General features: G+C 56.1%; 1 protein-coding gene across 1 annotated transcript; it reads right to left on the bottom strand.

The window, feature by feature from the left end:
* Nucleotides 1–2,333: 2,333 nt before the first annotated feature.
* On the bottom strand, nucleotides 2,334–14,284 carry MEX3D (mex-3 RNA binding family member D). The gene is made up of 2 exons (XM_085040276.1): nucleotides 13,734–14,284; nucleotides 2,334–3,747 (listed from the first exon to the last, which is right to left on the bottom strand). The coding sequence occupies exons 1-2, from the start codon at nucleotides 14,185–14,187 to the stop codon at nucleotides 2,495–2,497; spliced, it is 1,707 nt and encodes a 568-aa protein (XP_084896402.1). The 5' UTR covers nucleotides 14,188–14,284; the 3' UTR covers nucleotides 2,334–2,494.
* Between the last annotated feature and the right edge of the window lie 8,379 nt (nucleotides 14,285–22,663).

The following is a 22,663-nucleotide window of genomic DNA, read 5'->3' as shown; positions in this document are numbered from 1 at the left end:
GGGGCATACAGAGAAGCCTCATCACAGACACTCCCTCCAGCACCTGGGACACCCCAAACTCTCATCCCCCTCCCACCTGGGACACCCCAAGAGCCCATCGAGGCACCCAAAGACCTCTCCTGTTTAGGATACCCCAAAACTGTCCTCATTCAAGGGCACCCAGGGCCCCTCTAGGTCCCTCATCCAGAGCACCCCACACCACCACAGCCCCACGGCACAGCCACTGCTCCACTCATTACAGTAATGATGGAAACCAGTGGCCATGGCACTGACACCTCTGAGTGTCCCTGCTGCCCCCAGGTGCCACTCTCTGGACCCCCACTGCCCACGGCTGCTACTTTCCAGGGGTGCCACAGTCTGTAGATCCCCGTTTTCCACAGCCCAAACTACCCGTGTGCTCCCACATCCCAGGGTGTTCCTGTTGGCAGATGCCTGCTGTCCCCTCATGCCTCAGTGGCCCAGCAATCCCTGCAGGGCCAGGATGAAGCCCTGGTGAGCAGGTGCCACATACAGAGTCAGTGCAGCTACAGACAGAGGGATAAGGGAGTGCTCAAGTAAGGTGAGAGGTAGGGATGAAGAGCATGGAGAATGGTTTGGGTTGAAAGGTACCTCAAAGCTAAATCCAGTGCCACCCCCTGCCATGGCCAGGGACACCTTCCACTAGCCCAGGTTGCTCCAAGCCCCCGTGTCCAACCTGGCCTTGGACACTGCCAGGGATCCAGGGGCAGCCACAGCTGCTCTGGGCACCCTGTGCCAGGGCCTCCCCACCCTCACAGGGAACAATTCCTTCCCCATATCCCATCTCTCCCTGCCCTCTGGCAGTGGGAAGCCATTCCCCCTTATCCTGTCCCTCCATCCCTTGTCCCAAGTCCCTCTGCAGCTCTCCTGGAGCTCCTTCAGGCCCTGGCAGGAGCTCTGAGGTCTCCCTGGAGCCTTCTCCCCTCCAGGTGAACACCCCCAGCTCTCCCAGCCTGGCCCCAGAGCAGAAGGGCTCCAGCCCTTGGAGCATCTCCATGGCCTCCTCTGGCCTGGCTGCAGCAGCTCCATGTCCTGCTGATGTTGTTCCTCAGGGCTGAGGCAGCTCTGCAGGTGAGGTCTCACCTGAGGGGGCAGAGGGGCAGAATCCCCCCATCCCTGCTGCCCACACTGGGGGCTCAGCCCAGGGCACAGATGGATTTTGGGACTTGTCCAGCAGCACCACCACACCCAGAGCAAGAGAATCTGTGGGGTCAAAGCAAAGGCCAGATCCAGAGCAGGGTCACCCAGTCTGGACTGGGACAAATCCATCTGTGGGAGGTGGCAGATATCCCCCAGAGCTCCCACTCCTGCCCCAAAGCTGGCATCTGTTTTTCTGCCTGGGCCCAAGAACAAGGGAGCAATGGGTACTAAGAGGGTCCAGGCAGGGAGACACAGTTTGTGGCACAAGGATTCATATATAGTAAAAAGTCTTTATTAAGAAGGCTTTGAAGTCAAAAAATAAAACTCTTGATACAATTTTCATAACCGTCAAGTCAGCTCAGCAAATATATAATCAGTACTTTAGCCATGTAAGGTTAAAGGTCCGTTATTTTCTTTTTAAAATAAAATATATTTTAGTTTTTAAAATTTATTCAATAAAGTACATATTTTCCTATAAATTCCCTACATATACATAAAGAGGTAAAAAATAAAAAAATAAAACTAAAAAAAAAAAAAAACAAAGGAAAACAAAACAAAAGAAACCAAAAAAAAAGAAACCAAAACAAAAAATAAAACCCCCAAACCAACCACAAAATAAAATGGAGATAGAAATCTGGCTTTTGTGACATGGTGTGTTAACTGTGCCCCCTCCATCCCATGACCTCCTGACCTCACATCACACATTTTTGGGCAGTTTTCACATTGGCAAAATACAAGATAGACCTGCATTACAAAAAAAAAAAAAAAAAAAAATATATTTGTGGAACCACTGAGAATCATCCAAAAAAATAACTACATACAAAAAGAACCACAAAAAAATATTATAATAATAATAGAATGATTTTAAAAAAATAAAAGACAACCCTTGCATGTCCTAAAATAAAAAGTGCAACCGGACCTTTTCTTTCTGGTTATTTCAGTTTGCAAACGGAATACTGGTATTTGGGAAGGACTGGTGGAGAACAGCCGGGCTCCCTCCCCAGCCCCACAGCCAGGTGAAGAGTTAAAGCTATTCTGTAAACATCGGAGTTTCCTCCTTGCGGAATTCACGCCCCTCTTTCCTCATCCTCATCCTCATCCTCGTCTTCTTCGGCCCCTTCTCCCCCACCCTCCCGACCCCCCGGATCTGGCCTCCCCCCACCCCCGCCGTGCCCTCTGCACTCTCCAGCTCCTCGCCGCCGCCTCTCCCCCCTCCCCGCCCCGTGCGCCCATCGGATCCGTTATTAAATAAAAAGCTCGATTTAAACAGTTTAAAGTCCTTAAAACGCCGTGGTGTTGGGGTGGAGGGGGGGGGCCGCTGGGCAAGCCCCCCGGGCTAGGAGAAGATGTGGATGGCTTGGGTGGCGGGCGCGTGGCACGCGGGGCACTGCGGCTGCGCCCGGCCGCAGATGCGCAGGGCACACTCCATGCAGAACAGGTTGTGGCCGCAGGGCACCAGCGCGGCCATCACCTCGCTCTCCAGGCACACCATGCACTCCCGGGAGCTCTTGCGGTGCCCGTCCGAGCTGCTGGAGTCGGTGGGCGAGCCCGAGGCGGCCGAGATGCTGCCGGGCAGCGAGGAGGAGGAGGAGTAGCCGGTGCTGTTGGAGAAGGAGGAGAGTGAGCCCTGGGCGGGCAGCCAGGCCAGGGCGCCGGCAGGGTCGCTGGGGATGCGCCGCGCCGAGGGGTGCTCCAGCCCCGCTGCCCCGCTCTCGGGCAGGGTGGGCGAGTGGCGTGGTGTGGCCGGGCCGCTGTTGCGTCTCTGCGAGCTGTTGATGGAGGAGCAGCTGCTGAACGCCTGCAGGGGGTTGCCCGAGCGCTCAAAGGGTGACCAGATGGTAGTGGTGGGCGTGGTGAGATCGAGGGCCAAGAAGTCGAAGCCGAAGTCGCACTCGTCGGAGCCCAGCGGGGCCGGGGGCTCGCTGAAGGTGCTGTAGGGGCTGGTGGGGCTGGCGGCCGCCACGCGCCCGCTGTAGAAGGACTCGGTGGAGCCGCTGCCCAGGGAGCTGAGGCTGTCGTTGCGCAGCGTGGCCGAGGGGCGCTGGGCAGGGTGGGGGGCCTTGGCCCACGGCGCGGCCGCGCTGCCCTGCAGGTCGAGGCAGACGTCGGTGCCGTTGGAGTGGAAGTCGTTGTCGGCGTTGACGTCGATGAAGGAGCCTGTCCGCATGGTGATGTGCGCCTCGATCTCCTCCCGCGCTCGGTCCACGTTCTCGGGCATGCCCGTCACCTCGAACACGGGCTCCTTGTCCCGGCTGGGCGTCACGATGTAGGTGTGCGTCTGCTGCTGGATGCGCTTGATGGTGGCTCCCTTGGGCCCCACCACCAGCCCCACCACACGGTAGGGAACCCTCACCTGGATGGTGGTCTGGCCCGGCAGGTTGGGGGGCCCCTGCATGGCCCCCGTCAGCCCGTTGACTTTGTTGCGTGTGGCCCGGATCATGGAGAAGTGCTCGGCGGCCGAGAGGATCTCCCGCTTGGCCATCTCCACGTCCTCCTTTCTCCCGGTGACGATGAACACGGGCTCCTCACCCCTGACCGGCGTCTTGATGTACGTGTTGGTCTTGGCACGCAGGGCTTTGATTTTGCAGCCTGCAGAGCAAGAAGAAGGGGGAAAATGACACATGAACACTGAGACCTCATGGTGACTCTCTGCTCACCCAGGACAGGGACACAATGGACCAGCAGGAACCCGCAGGTCCCTTTGGCTCTGCACCTGCAGCAGGGCCACCCTTAGACAGAGGAGTCCCTCCCACCTCTGAGGCAGATGGGAGCTCATGGCTCAGTGCTGGGGTGCTGCCCTGGCTACTCCAGGACACGCTGGGCTCCTGGCACCATTCTGACCCTCTGAGGACCAGCAGGATGCAGCTGGCAGCCCTGCTCCTGAGGGCTGGGACAGGTGTAGGCAGAGGTGCCATGGCAGGTGGCCATTGGGGCACCACTGGGGCCACTGAGGGGATGAGAAGCTGGATTCATTCCAAAGGTGTTTCAGGAGGTTCAAGGCAAAAAAGACACTGAGAGGGAAGGGAAGGAAAAGGCTGTTTGGATCCTGTAGGTCCACTGACACCTCTGAGCCTGCAGCTGAACCTGAGGAACAGCCCTGGATGCACCTATAGAGGAATGGGGGAGCCACGGCAGGGGGCACAGCCACCCCCTCCCCTCTCTGCCCCAGGAGAGAGATCCCCAGCGCCTGGGCTGGGGCAGGGGTGCTCCCAGGGCTCTTGCTCTCCCTGTTCTGGTAAGTCCTGCTTCCCCCTCACGAGGAACATGATTCAGCAAGCAGAGCAAGGCCGGATGTGGGATTGTGGGATGGTGCTGCCAGCTCTGCCTTCAGCTCTGCTCTGGCCCTGCCCCGGCCCTGCCCTGGCCCAGCTGGGCTCTGGCTGCAGGTCTTGGCTGCATCGTCCAGCCAAAGGCTCCCACTCTCCTCCAGGGCTGCAAAAGGCTCCAGCTCTCCTCCAGGGCCACTTTGCTCTGCTCCACTGAGGAGGTGTCAGTGGCTGCCAGCACAGCCCCACTCCCTGCATCCCCAGCCGTAATCACATCCACTCTTAATTAAGTCCCCATGAACCAGGCACAGCACAAACCGGCCACTGGCACACAGCACTGACCCCTGCCTGTCCCCTTCCACCCCTGAGCTTTGCAGGACACCCAACACAAAGCTGGGAGCCTGCAGGGATGGAGGTTGTCCACAGGAGCCCTGAGATTGTCCTTATCCATGGCAAATGCTGCTGCAGTTCCCTATGGATAAACAGCTCGACTCCTCTGGGCACAGCCAAGCAGCTGCAACTGCCTGGTTGGCTCCTCTGTGAGCGGCTCCGGGCACTCCTTCCCCTCCTCCTCCTCTTCCCAGATGCTCCCTGAGGAAGGGCAGGGCTGCTCTTCCAGCTGTGAGGCTGGAGAAGGAGAGGCCTAGAAGGCTGAAGGGCCTCAGCACATGAAAGATGCTGACCTGCTGGAGCCAGGCCAGAGGAGGCTGCAAAGGTGCTCTGAGGGCTGGAGCCCCTCTGCTCTGGAGCCAGGCTGGGAGAGCTGGGGGTGTTCAAATGGAGAAGAGAAGCATACAGGGAGACCTCAGAGCCCCTGCCAGGGCCTAAAGGGGCTCCAGGAGAGCTGGAGAGAGACTTGGGACAAGGGGAAATGGCTTCCCACTGCCAGAGGGCAAGGATAGACAGGATATTGGGAAAGAATTTGTCCCTGTGAAGATGGTGAGTATTGGGTTTCTGTGGCCAGGTTTTGGTAGCAGGGAGGTTACAAGGGTGGTTTCTGTGAGAAGCAGCCAGAAGCTTCCCCAATGTCAAGCAGAGCCAATTCCAACTGGCTCCAGGACAGACCTGGCACTGACCAACACCCAGCCCAGCACAGTCAGGATGCCTTGGGAATCATGGATTTAAGAAGAAAAAAATGTTTTTGTGCAGCTATAATTGGATCTAGAGAAGAGCAGGGTGAGAACATGGGAGAGGAGCAGCTCTGTAGACACGCAGGGCAGGGCAGGGCAGGAGGAGGGGCAGGAGCTGCTCCCGGTGCCAGAGCTGAGATTCCCCTGTGGCCTGTGAGGAAAACCATGGTGAGACCCATGGAAGTCCACGGCGGTGCAGAGATGCACCTGCAACCCCGAGAGGAGCCCACACTGGAGCAGGGAGGTGCCCAAAGAAGGCTGTGATCCCGTGGGCAGTGGAGCAGGGACCTGCAGACCATGGAAAGAGAAGCCCAAGCTGGAGCATTGTGTGAAGAACTGTGTCCCATGGGAGGGACCCCACACTGGGGCAGGGGAACGGCTCCAACTCCTCTCCCGGTGCAGCAGCAGGAACAACGTGGGGTGAACTGACTGTGACTCCCATTTCCATCTTCCTGCACTGCTGGAGGGAGAGGTAGGGGAAGGTATTTTTAAGATTTATTTTACCTCTCATGGTCCTACTCTGATTTTGTTAATAGTAAATTCAATTAATATCCCCATGCTGCGTCTGTTTGGCCCCTGACAATATTTGGTGAGGGATCTCTCCCTGCCATTACTTCAACCCATGAACGCTTCGTTGTATTTTCTCTCTCCTGTCCACTTGTGGAGAGCAGTGATGGAGCAGCTTTGGTGGGTGCCTGGAATCAGCCAGAGCTGACCCACTACAGTGAAACAGGTTTCCCAGAGAAGCTGTGGCTGCCCCTGGATCCCTGGAAGTGTCCAAGGCCAGGCTGGACAGGGCTTGGAGCAGCCTGGGCTAGTGGAAGGTGTCCCTGCCCATGGCAGGGGGTGGCACTGGATGATATTTACTATCCCCTCCAACCCAAACCATTCTGGGATTCTGTGACTGAGCCAGGGCTGGAATGGCACAAGAAGTTCAGTCAGGTCTGTCCCAGGCAGGTAAATCAATCCAGGCTCTCCAACAGCACTCAGAGTGCAGAGGGAGAACAGCAGCCCCAGGAGCACAGCATCTCCTAGAGCATTGAACCTCATGGATGACAAGCAGTAAAATCTGTCACAGTAAGTGAGCAGCAAGAGCTGCCCTGGGTGTCACAGCCAGCTCTTCAGCAACACTGGCAGGTAGATTTGTGGCTGGGGCACACAGAAAAGCGATGGGCCAGGGACTGGGACAGGGCAAAACTATCGAAGGTGACATTTATTGAAGGCATTATTATGTGCCAGCTCCTACAGGGCTGTCCTGGGAGAGATGCCTGCAACTCCCACATTCCCTTCCCAGATTTATCCTGGTATCTGCTGTAAGATCTGCCCCTGCTCCACTGCTTGGCAAACCAGGACAAGCCCAGGGCAGTGGGAAGGGACTCTGCCAGTGCCTCCCACAGGCATCAGTCTCATGCCCAAGGTCCCAAATTTGTCCTCTGCAGCATCACACAACCCTGGAATAACCTGAGCTGGAAGGGACCCACAGGAATCATCAGTCCAACTCCTGGCCCTGCACACACTCCAACAATCCCACCCTGGGCATCTCTGGCACCATTGTCCAAACACTCCTGGAGCTCTGGCAGCCTTGGGGCAGGGACCATTCCCTGGGGAGCCTGGGCAGTGCCCCAGCAGCCTCTGCGGGAAGAACCATCTCCTAATACCCAAGCTAAGCCTCCCTCTCTCTCTCAAGTGGCAACTTCAGGATGCAAAGCCATTGGCAGCTCCAGGAGCTGCACACAGGAGCTGCACAAGGAGCACATCCCACAGGGGACATAGCCCAGTGAAGCTCTTTCTCTCCTCACTCCATCACATTGGCAGCACCAGTCGGACCCAACTGGTGCCATGGCAGCAGCAAAGAGAGGAAGAGTTTACCTGGCTGCTTCCGTGAGCTCTTCGCAGGGACAAGGCCAGAAACTTTGGATAAAAATCAAATGGGTGCCTGGCTTGGCCAGTTCCACCCTCCTCAAACCAGCAGGGCAAGAAAAATGCCCCCAGCCCATGGCTGCTGGATGCTGCCAGAGCCATGAGTGGCACCAAAACCTGGGTGGGAGCTGGTTTTCCCAAGGGAGGGGTAGGACAAGAGGATAGCAGGTCTGAGAGGGTGGGAGTGCGGGGTCACCCCCTTGCCTGTCCCCAGAGCCACACTGGGACACACTGGGAAAGGAGGCATCGGCCAGGGAAGCCACTGCCTGGGGCCATGTGCTGGCACCAGCACCAGAACTGTGCCTGCGAGGAGTCTCCAGCATCGGGACACACCAGGAGCGCTCCGGGGACATGGTGGGAGCAGAGCCACGACAGCACTATGGCCACACCCAGGGACCAACCTGTCTTGCCCTGTCCCCAGGCCCAAACTCCTCCTGAGACACCCCTTGGCTGCAGGGACTCCCAGGCAAAGATCCCAAAGCCTGGAGAAGGCAGGATGGGCAGGAAGAGCAGCCTTGGATTCAGGGAAGTGTTTAACCCTGCCTGGCACAGCCAGCAATAGCTCTGGGACACCAAGAACTAGTGACAGACACAACCTCCCAGCAGGACACTCCTGTCCTCCAGCACACCTGCACTCCCTGAGGTGGCTGAGCCAGGGCTGCCCCTGCTTGTACTCAGGGGGGTGATGGCACCTGATGGCTGAGCCCCCCAGAGCCAGATGGACTTGAAGTGTAAACTGGTGGTTTAACCACCGACTGCAGCTGGGGGAATCATGGAATGGTTTGGTTTGGAAAGAACATTAGAGTTGATCTTGTCTCACTCCCTGCCATGGGCAGGGATACCTTCCACCATCCCAGGTTGCTCCAAGCCCTGTCCAACCTGGCCTTGGACACTGCCAGGCATCCAAGGGTAGCCATGGCTGCTCTGGGCACCCTGTGCTAGGGTCTCACCAACCTCACAGGGAAGAATTTCTCCCCAATATCCCATCTAACCCTGCCCTCTGGCAGTGGGAAGCCATTCCCTGCGTCCTGTCTCTCCATCCCTTGTCCCAAGTCCCTCTCCACCTCTCCTGGAGCTCCTTTAGGCACTGGAAGGGCTCTGAGGCTTCGCCTTCTCTTCTCCAGGTGAACACCCCCAGCTCTCCCAGCCTGGCCCCAGAGCAGAGAGGCTCCAGCCCTCAAAGCATCTCTGTGGCCTCCTCTGGAGTCGCTCCAGCAGCTTTATGTTTTTCTTGTGTTCAGAATGATCCAGACCTGTATGAGAGCCTCTGCAAGCTCCCAGCCCAGCACCTGTGACACCATCCTGGATGGCCAAATCCCTGTGAAGCTGCTGCAGGATCAGGGCTGTGCCAGAGGGGCTGTGGGAAGGACCTGGGGTCGCCTGGCAGTTCTGGTGAGCACCCAGCCCAGGCAGTACCAGACCTCAGCCCAGCAGCAGCAGTTGGCATCCCCACATTCCCTTTGTCAAGGGTCACTGTGCAGCATCAATGGCAACAGAGCAGAACAAAGTGCCAGACTTTGCTGCAAGTCTCCACCAAAGTGGCTTTAAAGATGGAAATGAAAACACCCCAAAGCGGGGGCATGGTGGAGGGGACAGGCCCAGGGATGCTTCAGCCCCTTGTTAACAGCCCTTTGTTAACACCAGAGCCTGGGTCTTGCCAGAGCCCAAGAGTAGCTCAGCTGCTCTGTTACAGCTCTTTGGTGGAGCTCTGAGTCCTGGTGGGCACAAACTCATCCTGACACCCCATGGCTGCGCTCAGCAGCCAGCAAAGCCCGGCATTCCAGAGGTCTCACTCCACCCAAGTCACAGCCCCTTGTGACACCACACCCGGCTTTGCCTGCAAGGACAGCCCTGATGGAGGGGGTGAGCAGGACACTCTTTCCAAAGCGACTGTCTCAACTTCCCACCCTCCTCTTTCACCCTCTACCCATCCCACATGGTTCCCACCGCACTCCTCTGCCCTGGCTGGACCCACCCCACCTGCCCTTGGGATGGTAAATCACTTGTTTCTGACAAGAAACACAATCCTAGGGGACTCTCCCCAGGATGATGTGGTGATGGAGGCAGCATCCCAGGAAAGGCAGCTGCTCTCCCTGAACATCCTCTCTTGGCATCACAAAAGAAAACTTGACTCTGCAAGAAGCCCCAGTCAGATCAGGGCTGAGATCACTGCAAGAGCCATGAAAACCAGTACAACACTGGGGCAGAGGGCTGGGTAGTCTCTCCATCCTCTGCTCCAATAACCACGACGAAGGTGAATGATCTCTCACAGCTCCTCCATGCCCTAATCCCACCATGGCCCAGGCAGCCTCTGCTCCCACATCAGCTACCTCCTGCACACAAGGAGGACAGAGCCAGCCCATCCCCTTGCCCAGAACACATCTCCACTTGCCCAAGGAGGTCTGCGCTGGCAGTGCCCAGCTTTGAGCTGATAAAACCCAAGAGGAGCCAGCAGAGCTTTTCTGGAGGAGCCTCTGATAGCACCAGGCAGGAGGATGGTGTCTGTCACAGCCTTGGGAACCTGTTGATGCCTTGTGCCCAGCCCCTGGAGAGCACTACCCATGGCTCTTCCTCTTTCCCAGCTCTGCAGCATCTCTTGATCCAGAGTTCCAGAGCTCCTGGTCCCCTTTGTTAGCAGCGAATGGCACAGGATGGGCCAGGACCAGGGCCAGATGTGGAAGAGAAGACGTTGCACCTCCATCACAGCTCCTCTCTCTCTGCCGAGCATTCCTTCCCATCTCTGCACACAGGAAGGAACTCATCCCTGCAGCCCTGCTGCTGGAAGGGAGCACATCACACCTTGGGTTCTTCTCCAGACACTGGGAAGAGCAGGGCAGGGCTGGGCTCTTCTCCTTGGGACACAGTGTGCAGCCAGTGTCAGGTCTGAGATGTACAGGCAGATCTGTCAGAAACCAGATCCGTCTGTGTGACCAACCTCAGGAGCTCCCAGCTCTGCTACAACCCAGCTGGGAGGAGACAGCCAGGAGGATGTGCCAGGTGCCTCCAAGGACATGGCACAGTGGGCAGGACACAACAGAGAGGACTCATCACACCCCTATGATCCATGGCACGGTTACAGGTGCTCAGGCTGGTCCAGAGAGGCCCAGGTCTCCCTATGCATCCTCCAAGCATGGGAATGATGGCTTGAGTGACTGAATGAGGAGAGGTGCCATGTGCCATCCTACCCTGGATCTCCCCTTTGAGCATCCTGGTGTCTTCTATAAATGGCAACTTTCCTTTTGTAGAGCTCTGAGAGTCCCTGCATGGCACAGATGGGAAGAGGAGCTGTGGCTCCATCCCATGGGATGCACCAGGTGTGGGAGGAGAGAGCAGAGGCTGCTGGAAATGCCCCTCCAAAGCCAGGACAGCAGCAATCCACAACAGCACAGCATCCACATACCGGAGCCAGGGCAGCTCTAAGGCCTGCCCCGTGCTCCTGGTGATTCCTGTTATCCCCACGGCTCTCTCTGCTGGATGGCAAGAGAAGCCCACACTGCTCCTGTCGGTGCCCACAGCACTTTTTGGAGATAGTCCCTCCCACAGCAGGAGTCATGACCAGGCTTGCAGGCAGAGGCACGGCCAGGGAATCCCGCCCGGCCACGCAGCCGTGTGGGCAGGGGGAGAGGAGCTGCAGATCCCTGCTGGAAGGGGAGCCGCAGATCCCGGCCGGCACATGTCACTGTGTGGTGTCATCGATGCCAATCTGGACATGGAGTCATGGCAAATGATCCTCCAGCTCAGGCAAGACAATACCAATTTGCCTTACAGAAGAAAGATTTTACCTGCTGGGCTGCTGCTACTCCTTTGGAAAAGGGTTAAATTAGGGAATCTGGGGGGAGAGAAATTGCAGAAAAGGAGAAGCTGTGTCTGACTGCCTCTGTCCCACCTCAGCCTGTACAGGACATTTGTGTGCTCGTCCTGGCTGCCAGGACCTCCCTGGTTGCCCCCTCGCCACAGCAGCTGGGTCTGGGTAAAGCAGGACGGGTCCCAAAGTGCCCCAAGAGCTGCTCCTCAGCACACGGTGTGTGGGGAGAGATCCTGAGCCTTGCTCCAACTCCAGCCCCTTTCAGGGCACCCAACATCCACATCTTCACCCCTTTTTGTGTTCCAGGCATGGTCACACCACAAACTTCTCCTCCCTGGGTCATGGCCAGGCTGGACAGTGAGGGACAGACAAGAGCGCTAGGGACATAGTCTGGGTGACCCAACCCAGCCCTGCAGCCCAGCAAGGCACACCTTGTCATCACGATGATGATGGTGCAGCCAAACACCCCAAGGCTCAGGTCATCAGCCAGACCCTGCTACCACAGGGCTGTCAAAACTGAGAGAAACTCACAAGGGGGCCCTGGAGACCAGAAGGACCCAGGATGCAGCACAGGGTGAGCAAGAAAGGCTCTGCACAGTGTGAGCCCTGAGGCATGACCCCGGTATTGCCCCTGCTCAGCCTACACCAGAGTATTCCTTGGTTTAATCCAGCTGCCAATAGCACTGAGAGCAGCTGGAGCACAAAGATACTCTGACGCTAGTCCTGTCCCCTCCAGTGCTGCCCAATCCCCCCATTCCACAGTGTGACCGAGGGTGCCGAGTCTCCCTCCTCACCAAAAATCCAGTGTGAGGCCACCGCATGGCATCCCAGCAGGCCAAGACCAGGAGAGGAGCAGGAAATATTTGAAGAAACACCTGGAGAGGGCTGTTCCTGCCCATGGGCCAGGGCTGCAGCAGGCAGCTCCAGCTCACAGCTGGCCCCAGGTCACCTCCAAGCCCACACAGTGCCCCCAGCACACCTCCTCAAGCTGGTATAATAATTCCTTTGGCAGCACTTTTTTCAAGAGCTCCACAAGCCCACAGAGCTCAGAAAGCACCCAAACTCTGCCAAGGTGTTTGGGCAGGTGCCTGGCTGTGCACTGAACTCCTCGGGGTGCTGGAAGTGCAGCACTGGGGTCTCAGCACACTGAAACACCCAGGGAAAGGCACCGAGCGGCAGCTCCTGGGCCAAACACAGCCATTCCTCTGGCCTCCTCCCGTGGCACAACCAGAGGGTTCCCAGCAGAGCCCAGACCCCGGCACAGGTTCGGTTCCAAGTTGCCAGACCCCGTGGCTCCGCAGAGCCCCGCGGCCAGGCCACCAAATCCAGGTCTCCATCCAGCCTTGAGCAGGAGGAGGATCCTCGGCAGCAGGGCGCGGTGCCACCCTCTGCTCCTCCGGCTCTGCCCCGCCGCACACCCGGCCCGGCGGGGCCCGGCAGCCTGGGGGGACCCCCGGCCGGGGCGGTGGGACCGGAGAGGGGTGCACGGAAAGTTGGGAGGCCGGGAAGCGGGGCCGGCTGGGAGGCAGCGCAGGCCAATGGGAAGCGCAGAGCATGATGTCACCGCGCTCATCACAGCATGGCTCTGGCTAACAAAGAGAACAATGAGGCTGCCCAGTTCCCCGCTTCCCCCCTGGAAAAAAAAGCCCCCCGACCCCCAGCCCGCAGTCCCCCGGACAGAGAGGGGCGGGAGCCGTGGGGCGAGGGCAGGGCTGGGGTGCCAGACCCCACAAGGGCAAAACAGCCCGGAGGTCACGCTCCCTGCGAGGGGATTCCTGCCGGGATCCCTGCGGGCAGCAGTTCCTTTCCCTTTTTTCCTTAAATCCTCCGCCCTGAGGTCTTTTCTTTTTGATTTTTTAAGGTGAAACTTTGGTTTATTTGGTGTGTCCTGGAGACAAAGCCCACTCCAGGCACACCCACCCGGCGAGGGCTGGGGCGTCCTTTTGTGACAGCTGGGTGCGAGGGGCTCCTCGGCCGCCTGCCTCCGGAGCTCCGGCCACCTACAAACGAGCGGGTGAATGACCATTTATATCGGATTGATCAGTAAGATTAATAAAGTCCGAGATAAGGGGCACCGTTTACACACCGGGTCTGAGATACGGAGCTGGAGGGGAGGGGGCTGAGGCACAACTACAATGAAACCAAAGCTCTCGCCTCGCTCCGTGTCCTGGCAGCTCCCGTGGACTCCCGTGGCTCCCGGGAACTTTCCGTGGGCACCCGGCATTATCCCACTCGGGCCGACGGAGTTTAATTGCTATTTCCAGGCAGCTCGGCGGGACCGGCGCGGAGCGCAGCTCCCGGGACTCGCGGCCGACTTTCGGGGCCGCGGGATCTGTCGCCGTTAAGTTTCCGCCTCCGCACGGAGACAAAGCCCCGAAATTGCCCCAAATCGCGCGGGGCCGGCCCGAGGGAGGAGGGGTCCCCACGTCCCACCGTGTCCCCACGCCGCGTTACCTTGCCGGCCCACGATCTCGGCGACGTGCTCGGAGCTGGGCACGGGCACGCACTCGGTCATGTTCACGCTCTTCTTCCTGCTCGCCGGCGGCTCGGGGAGCAGCGCGGGCGGCCCCAGCGGCGGGGCCAGGCTGCCGAAGGCGCCCGCGGCCGGGGCGGGGGCCGGCACCGGGGAGCCGCCGCGCTCCCGCTCCCTTAGGCCGCCCGGCCCCGAGCCCCCCGCCGGCTCCTCCGCGCCCTCCAGCCCCAGCAGCGAGAGCTGGTCCAGGGCGAACCTCAGCGCGGCGGCTTCGCCCTGCGCCGGCGGCCCCGGCGGCCCCTCCCGCTCCCGGCCGGGCTCGGGCTCCGGCGGCGGGTCCTGCCCGGCGGGCGGCGGCGGGCTGAGCAGGGTGAGGCAGTGCGGCGGGCCGCGGGCCGGCTGCCCGGGCTCGGGCTGGTACATGGAGCCGGGCATGGCGCGGAGCGGGCGCGGAGAGCAGCGGGCCGGGGCCGGGGCGGTGCCGCTGCCCGGGGCCGCCGCCGCCGCCGCCTCCCTGCGCCCCCCGCCCCGCCCGGCGATGGGCCGGGCCGCGCCCGCCGCGCGCATGCGCGCCACGACCACGCCCACCGCCCAGCCACGCCCACCGCTAGAGCCACGCCCACCGGACACGCCCTTCTGGGCCCCGCCCTCCCCGCGGAGCCGCGACCCCGCCCCGCCCAGCCCCAGGGGTCCGAGCGTTTGGGGGGTCGGTCTGAGCATCCCGGGGGCCCTGAGCATCGCAGGGGGAGGGGAGGCGGCCGAGCATCCTGAGGGCAGCCGAGCATCCCCGGGGAGCTCCGAACATCCCGGAGAGTTCTCATCATCTCGGGAAGGATCCGAGCATCCCCAAGGGGGTCCGAGCAGCGCCGGGGGTGGCTCCTAAAATCACAGGGGGTACTGAGCATCCCAGAGGCACTCCGGCATCGCAGATGGTTCTGAGCATCCCGAGAGGTTCCGAGCAGCCGAAGGGGACCCCGAGCATCGCGGAGTGGGTAGTATCGGACATCCCGAGAGGTTCGAGCATCCCCGGGGGCCCCGAGCATCCCCGGCGCACGGCACCGCCGCCGTCCCTCCCCCCCCCGACCCCGGCAGCTCAGACGCGGCTGTTCCCATCGCGGAGCCCGGGCTGAGCTGCCTGAAAAGCGCCGCCGAAACCGAGGGAGGCGGGAGGCAATCGGCACGGAGAGGACAGCCTGGCGGTGCCACCACTGCCACCGTCTATCGGCAGCAGGCACCGAGCAGGTCAGTGGGTACCGCTCGGCACAGCAGGGACCGGAGCCGCGCAGCGCCGGTGGAGCGGCAGCTCTTCACGGTACCGGACAGCCACTCCCTGCCCCTTCCAGGCACTCGGGGACAGAGCTATGGACCGCTGGATTCCTCCTTCTCCCCGAGCAACTACATTTAAGAAAACATAAAATCTCTGTCTTTTCCCCCACCATTTCCCCTTGGATCTTTAGCTTCTATTTCACAGGGTTATTCCACAGAATCCCAGAGCACTTTGGGGTGGAAGGGACAATCCAGTTCCAACAGCCACTTTTTCTGTTTATGCTCAGCAGCAGCATCACCTAGTTCTGCCTGACCGAGCCACAAACACCTCGGCAGCCTGAATGCCCTGAGACCAGGGATGCAATCACCTTCCCCACTACCTCCCGACAGCAGGTCCCTGCTGCCATGGATGACCCCTGCCATGGCTCACTGCCAAGCAGCTGCCTCCCAACTCTTTGTCCCAGCTGGACCAGGGCTTTACAGGGCCTTTCCACAGCCAGGGCTTTTGGAAAACCTTCCCTGGCCGTGGTCCTTCCCTAGAACAACACTGAGACCACCCAGGACCCCACATGCCCAGACATTCCCATTCTACAGCTCGACATTCAAGTTTAATTTTCTCCATTTACATGTAATTGTCTTTCCCAATCACTGTCTTTGGGAATAATTCAACCATTTGGCTTGGGATTGTTTTTAATTGCAAGAACCATCAGTGTCTGGGCTAGAACCCCCCCTTCAATCCACCCACTCTGTTCCCATTTCAGATCCTAGGAAACATTAACTCCTGCTGCTCCATGGCCCAAACACGAGCCACAAGGGCTGGCCCTGTGCTTCCAAGCTTTGCTGTTCAGCTGGTGACTCTTCTATGGACAGAGACTTTTACCTTCTGGTCCCTGGAAATGGACACCTGAAACTTCTATGGGATCTTTCCAGCAAGGTAGCAGCCACCAGGAACTGTCTCCTTAATTCTTTCCCCTCCTCGCACCTGACAACTGAACATCATCCAGCTGCTAAAAAGTTTAATGAAAACAGTTAATAAGCTGCTTCTCCTCTTGCTTTGCCTCTTCTTCCTCTCCTGCTTTCTCTCTGGAGGACTCAGCTGTGAACTCTCAGCAGCCCTTTCCTTCTGTCTGGCTGTTGTAGAGAAAGCTGGAACTTCTGTTTTCCCCCCAAACAACTCAATTTAGGAGAATTGTGTCCGAATCCATCCCAATTCCTCAGTGCTTAGACAGATCCAACAGCATCAGCACAGCTCTGAGAATCCTCCCACTCCAGACCTGCCTTCTCCATGCCATGAGCTCTTCAGAGAGCTGCAGGCTCTCAGGATTATTGCATAGAATCCTTGAATATCCCAACCTGGAAGGGACCCAGAGGGATCATCAGTCCAGTCCCTGGCCCTGTACAGACACCCCAACAATCCCACCCTGGGCATCCCTGGCAGCATTGTCCAAACACTACTGGAGCTCTGGCAGCCTTGGGGCAGGGACCATTCCCTGGGGAGCCTGGGCAGTGCCCCAGCAGCCTCTGGGGGAAGAACCTTTTTCTGAGATCCATCCCAAGCCCTGACCCAGCTCCATGCTATTTTTGGGATGAGGGTTTGCACCCACTGAGGACAGAAGCTTCTCCTCCAGGGACAGATGCAGGAAATCCAGGTCTGAGCTTGAGACATTCCCCCCTTTTCCCCCTCACTTCCCAAAATATTTAACACAGTACGTTGAAACACTCCAATAAACTACCAAAAATAGTGGGGTTTCCATAACTTGAGATGGAAGGGTACAACCCCTCCTGTCTGAGCTTTTCTTTCCAGATAATGCAGAAAACTCATGAATGACCAACACTGGCTCTGCTAACTCCACTGGGCAACCTCCAGCAACACAAAAGGATCACATGTGTACCTGAATGGCTCCTTACAGATGTCCTTGCTGCAATTCCAGCACTAAACACACTCCTGGCCACCACAAGTCACCACGTCACCATCTCTGAAGCCACTGACAAGTTCTGTACGTGGGCTTTTAAAATTCCCTCAGGAACTGCACTCCCAATGCTGCCATTTTTGTCTCTCTGTGCTCTCTCAGTCCTTTTGGGAAATTTCTACATCAAGTCCAACAACACCCAGGGAAACTGCCAGTTGTTATTTTAAGCACTTTGGCAAACCTGGTTTGTAGATGTTGTGCCTCTGATCTGTTCCATTTTCAGCAGAACTAGCTCACACTTTCTTCTGAGTCTTAATTCCACGCATGACACCAAGTGGCCTTTGGGGTTTTTTTAACCTGAGCAATTAGCAGTTCTTAAAGAGACTTGTATCTCCCATTAACAGAGGAAATGAGTCTACAAACCAAGGAGCTCAGCACAACTCCATTTCTTTACCACAACACGACCATACAGAAGAACCAACTTCTCTAAACACAAGAGAAGAAAAGGTGCTTGCTTGCTCCTTCCAAGCCCATTCCTCCAGGTGCTTTCCCCTCTTCCCAGCAGGGATCATTCCCAACTGTTTGTACTGCCTGTAAAAAATTTGGTGTCTAAACTATTAGATCTGTGGCTGCCCCATCCCTGGAAGTGTCCAAGGCCAGGTTGGACAGGTCTGGGGGCAACCTGGGATAGTGGAAAGTGTCTGTGCCCATGGCAGGGGGTGGGGTGACATGAGCTTTAAGGTTCCTCCAAACCCAAAGCATTCTGGGATTCCGTAATCTCCAGAATAAAGATCAATATGATCCTATGCACAGACAGGGCATTACAGAACACTGGACTGAAGCATACCAGGTGTAAACACCCAATAAGGTGTCTCCTGTATGGAGAAACAGCAACAATTCAGCAGAGCATCAGTGCCACCACAGCTCCACAAGCCCAACTCCCCCAAGAACAATTCTGCAACTGCTGCTTGTTCCAGGTCAAATGTGCAATGGCAGAAGTGACAATATCCGAGCTGGAATATTTATTCTGCTATAGAAACCATCCTTTTTAGTTCAGCCCCTAAAGATGGGATTAGTGATGCAGACAGGAGAACCCTCCAGCTCCCCCACCAAAAAACCCCACAGCTGTCATAGAATCATCCCAGACTGGTTCGGGTTGGGAGGGATGTTAAAGACCATCCAGCTCCAGCCCCTGCCATGGGCAGGGACACATTCCACTAGATCAGGTTGTTCCAAGCCCTGTCCAACCTGGCCTTAGACACTTCCAGGGAACCAGGGGCAGCCACAGCTGCTCTGGGCAACCTGTGCCAGGGCCTGCCCACCCTCACAGGGAACAATTCCTTCCCAATATCTCATCTAGCCCCGCCCTCTGGCAGTGGGAAGCCATTCCCCCTTCTTCTGTCCCTCCAGGACAGCCTGACCCCAGAGCAAAGGGGCTCCAGCCCTTGGAACATCTCCATAGCCTCCTCTGGCCTGGCTCCAGCAGCTCCATGTCCTGCTGATGTTGTTCCCCAGGGCTGAGGCAGCTCTGCAGGTGAGGTCTCACCTGAGGGGCAGAGGGGCAGAATCCCCCCTCCCCTGCTGCCCACACTGGGGGCTCAGCCCAGCACAGGGGGTTTCTGGGGGTTTCAGTGCCCATGGCTGGGGCAGGTTGAGCCTCTCACCCACCAACACACCCAGGTCCTTCTCCCCAGGGCTGCTCTCACTACTTTATCCACTTGCCTAAATCACAGCACATTAGCCAAATTCTATAAAAAGGGATCCAAAGTTTAGAGGAAGAAGTACTTTTGAAGCACCATTGTAGCTGCTCCTCTCCTCTTTAGGAGCTAAATCTCTGCTTCTGCAGCTCTCCAAGCACATGCAAATACCATGCAGAAAGCACAGGCTTGGAGCACAGAAGAGGTGCTGCAGCTCCGTGCAGAATCACAAAAAAGCCCTTACTCTGTGTGGGAAGGCTTAAGGGAATATTTCAGCACATCAGGAGCTGAATCACTGCATGTGGGTGGAGCCAGACAGATTGACAAGATCTGGAACTTGAAAGATGACCTCAGCCTGAGATCAATCATCCCACAAAGTCGCTGACTGAGGGAACAGCATATGGGGACAGCTCGAGGTGACGAGGCTCAATGTCACCGTGATGTGCCACAACTGCAGTAGAGGCACAAGCTGCAACTGAGGTCACCCACAGCCTGGCCCACTGTGATCCCTCAGCACCACCAGGCCAAGCAGCCTTTTCTCTGCTACCTCTTGGCATCCCCACCACAGCACCTTCAGAGATTCCCTCCCTACAGCAGGACATGAAAGAAGCACCTTGGGGGAAGCCATTAGCAAAGAGCTCTTTTTCATGCATTAGATGAATGGAGAATTGAGCTGTCAGGTAATGACTTTGGAGTTGTGGAGAATCCAGCTTGATGGAAAGCTAAGAATTAATTGCAGATCAGACAAAAGCATGAAAAAGTAAAAGCTGGTACACCACACTCAGGTTTCACAGCCCTTCAGATCACTAAACGCCACAAAATGGGCCCAACAGGCTAATCCAGGACACGGAACTGGACTCATCTTGCAAACAAAACTATAGGAATTTTTTAAAATTCACCTTTTTCCAGAAGCTCAGTGTTAGGGGTCTATATCCCACCTGGAGCATCGTGTCCAGCTCTGGGTCCCCAACACCAGCAGGATGTGGAGCTGCTGGAGCCAGGCCAGAGGAGGCCATGGAGATGCTCCAAGGGCTGGAGCCCCTCTGCTCTGGGGCCAGCCTGGGAGAGCTGGGGGTGTTCACCTGGAGAAGGGAAGGCTCCAGGGAGACCTCAGAGCCCCTGCCAGAGCCTAAAGGGGCACCAGGAGATTTGGAGAGGGACTTGGGACAAGGGATGGAGGGACAGGACACAGGGAATGGCTACCCACTGCCAGAGGGCAGGGATAGATGGGATATTGGGAAGGCATTGTTCCCTGTGAGGATGGCACAGATTAGAATTATTCCCTGCTCTGGCACAGGGTGCCCAGAGAAGCTGTGGCAGCCCCTGGATCCCTGGAAGTGTCCAAGGCCAGGTTGGACAGGGCTTGGAGCAGCCTGGGATAGTGGAAGGTGTCCCTGCCCATGGCAGTGCTTGGCACTGGATGGGTTTTAAAGTCCCTTCCAACCCAAACCATTCTGGGATTCTATTTATCAGCAAACCTGTCATTTGGATATGCAAATAAAACCAGATTCCTACAGCAAAGCACTTCTGAATTTTACCACTGAGGACAAACCAGTTCAGGTCACTCATTGCCCCACTACTCCAGTCCTGTACAGCCTCCAACTGTTGCCAATTCTGACTCTGCAAGGTAAGAAAAATCCACTAAGAAATTTATGAATTGACTAAAAGTATGAATTGACTAGTCAGTATTATTTATTACTAGTAGTTAAGTGTTAGAAGCAGTTGTTTATGGATATTGGGAAGAAATTAGCAATACTAAAAGGTTTCTAACCAATGCTCTGATAATTTCAAACGCATTTGGTGGGTCATTCTGAAGTTCAAAACGTTTTTCTCTCCCCACCCTCCCAAATGTTCTGTCACTGTAAATACCATTTAGCACACACTGTTCTGTGCTGTTCTCTCCTACACTCCAGCTACTCACGGGATCGGCCTGGGGAGAGGGGGAGGGAGAAGGTTTTCCCTCATTAATTCAAGTTGATCCCTGCTAATCTGAGAACAAATCCAAGTTTTTAGCTCACTACAGCCCATAGAGGACATTATTTTCTATGCTGCAGAATTAGGACACCACCTTCCCGTGGCTGTGTTTCATTAAAGCAGAGAGGTAAAATAGGCAACACTGGGAACCTCAATCGACCCCAAAGTCTGGAGCAATTCCAGTGGATGCAGAAATTCCTGTTCAGAGTGACAACAGCTAGGAATATGCATTTTATATGATAGGGAAGAAGTGGTATTATCCAAGTATTTGCATGGGCATCTGGACTCTTGGAGATTGTTCTTACAGACATAATCCCAAATAAGTAGGATTTCCTGATTGGAGAATTACTACCAAAAAACCTTTTTCCTCATTAAACATTCTCCTGCCTCCTCCCCCTCTAAAAATATTATCCCACCTTCTTCACAAGGACCAGGAATATCAGTCCAGACAGAATGGTCTCTCCTTAAAGCAAGACAGAAGGATATGACTTAGGAGTCCTTCCAGGTGTCCTTCTTGATTTATATCCCGCAGAGTAGCAAGGAGTATTTACATGGGATATTGGGAAGGAATTGTTGGCTGTGAGGGTGGGGAGGCCTTGGCACAGGGTGCCCAGAACAGCTGTGGCTGTCCCTGGATCCCTGGAAGTGTTTAAGGCCAAGTTGGACAGGGCTTGGAGCAGCCTGGGATAGTGGAAGGTGTCCCTGCCCATGGCAGGGGGTGGCACTGGATGAGCTTTAAGGTCCTTTCCAATCCACACTCACAGCCATGACATCAGAGCCTCCTCAGGCAAGGTTTAACATGCCTGCATTCCCAGAGTCCAGCCATGTCATCCCTGACTGTTTTCCCTTCCTGACGTGCTCAGTTTACAAGAGAAAAAACTCCTCCCTTTCCTTGCTCAACAGCCAGTTCAGCAAGTTCAATTTCAGATGTGAATCGAGCCAGCTTTTCCTGGGCAGAACCACCTCCAAGAGCTCTGCTGGCCAAATCAAGACTGTAGCAATACCCATTCCAATTTATTCTCTGGATTGCATCAAATTTCATCCAGCTAGAATTCAGTAAAAATAACACCCCCCAAATGGCAGGGTAATGGCATTCCCTTTAAGTTTTGTAAAAAAAAGCAGAGAAGACTGTAGCCATCAAGACCCTATGCAGAGGAGAATATTAATTAATGAAATACAAGCTCTGCCCCAATTCCCCTCAACTGCTTTTAAGTATATTATTTCCTAATCATCTGCTTGACAAGTTATACCTCAAACAAGCTACTTCCTCCACCCTGGGGATAGATTTGATGATGGCAGACACTTTATGCCTGTCAGTCACATCCAGGGCTGAGACAAGACAAACTAATCCAGTTGTTATTGCAGCAGCATGAAAAAGACATTATGGTCAGTGAAAAGAAATATTTATTTCCTTGCCTTGGTAAACAGTAAAGTTATTTCACTTTCTTAGGCTCTGAGAGAAGTCCTGGGCACTTTGTGCCACTTTGCACAAGCAACTCCTCCATGTGAATGAAAACATGAATAAACTTTAGAAATGGAAGGAAAGAGAACTGGACAGGGAAAGCAGGGTGGGGAAAACAAGAGTTGGCAGCAATTTAAACTCGTTGTTCAGTGCATCAAGATATGAGTATCAGCGCCTTAATCACCTATGGTATGGCTCTACCAACATTTTAGGTGTTTAGATTCAAGTAAAAGTAGATAAAGACACGGGACATGGTTTAGTGGTGAATGTGGTGATGCTGGGCTGATAACTGGACTTTATTATCTTAAAGCTCTTTTCCCACCTTAACAATTCCATGACTCTCCATCATCAACCTGCCCATGAGATGGGACACCCTGGCAACCTCTCTCTCCGTGAGGGCACAGGAGAGGACTCTGCAACAAGAATGAACTGTTTTCCACAAGTTTCCCTCCATGTTCCACTCATCCAGGCCCCAAGTATCAAGATCCAAATCTCAGAGTGGAGCCCACAACAAAACCACCAAGAGCATCTCCCCTGGGAGAAGTGCAAAGGGCAGAGCACAAAACTCCACATAAGGGCTTGAGGCAGACTAAAAGAACCTC

The sequence above is a fragment of the Lichenostomus cassidix genome, chromosome 28, assembly GCF_008360975.1.
Source record: "Lichenostomus cassidix isolate B80296 chromosome 28, HeHo_3.0, whole genome shotgun sequence".
NCBI classification, from domain to species: domain Eukaryota; kingdom Metazoa; phylum Chordata; class Aves; order Passeriformes; family Meliphagidae; genus Lichenostomus; species Lichenostomus cassidix.
Note: the sequence above shows the minus strand (reverse complement) of the source record. Positions and strands in the feature narration are given on the sequence as shown.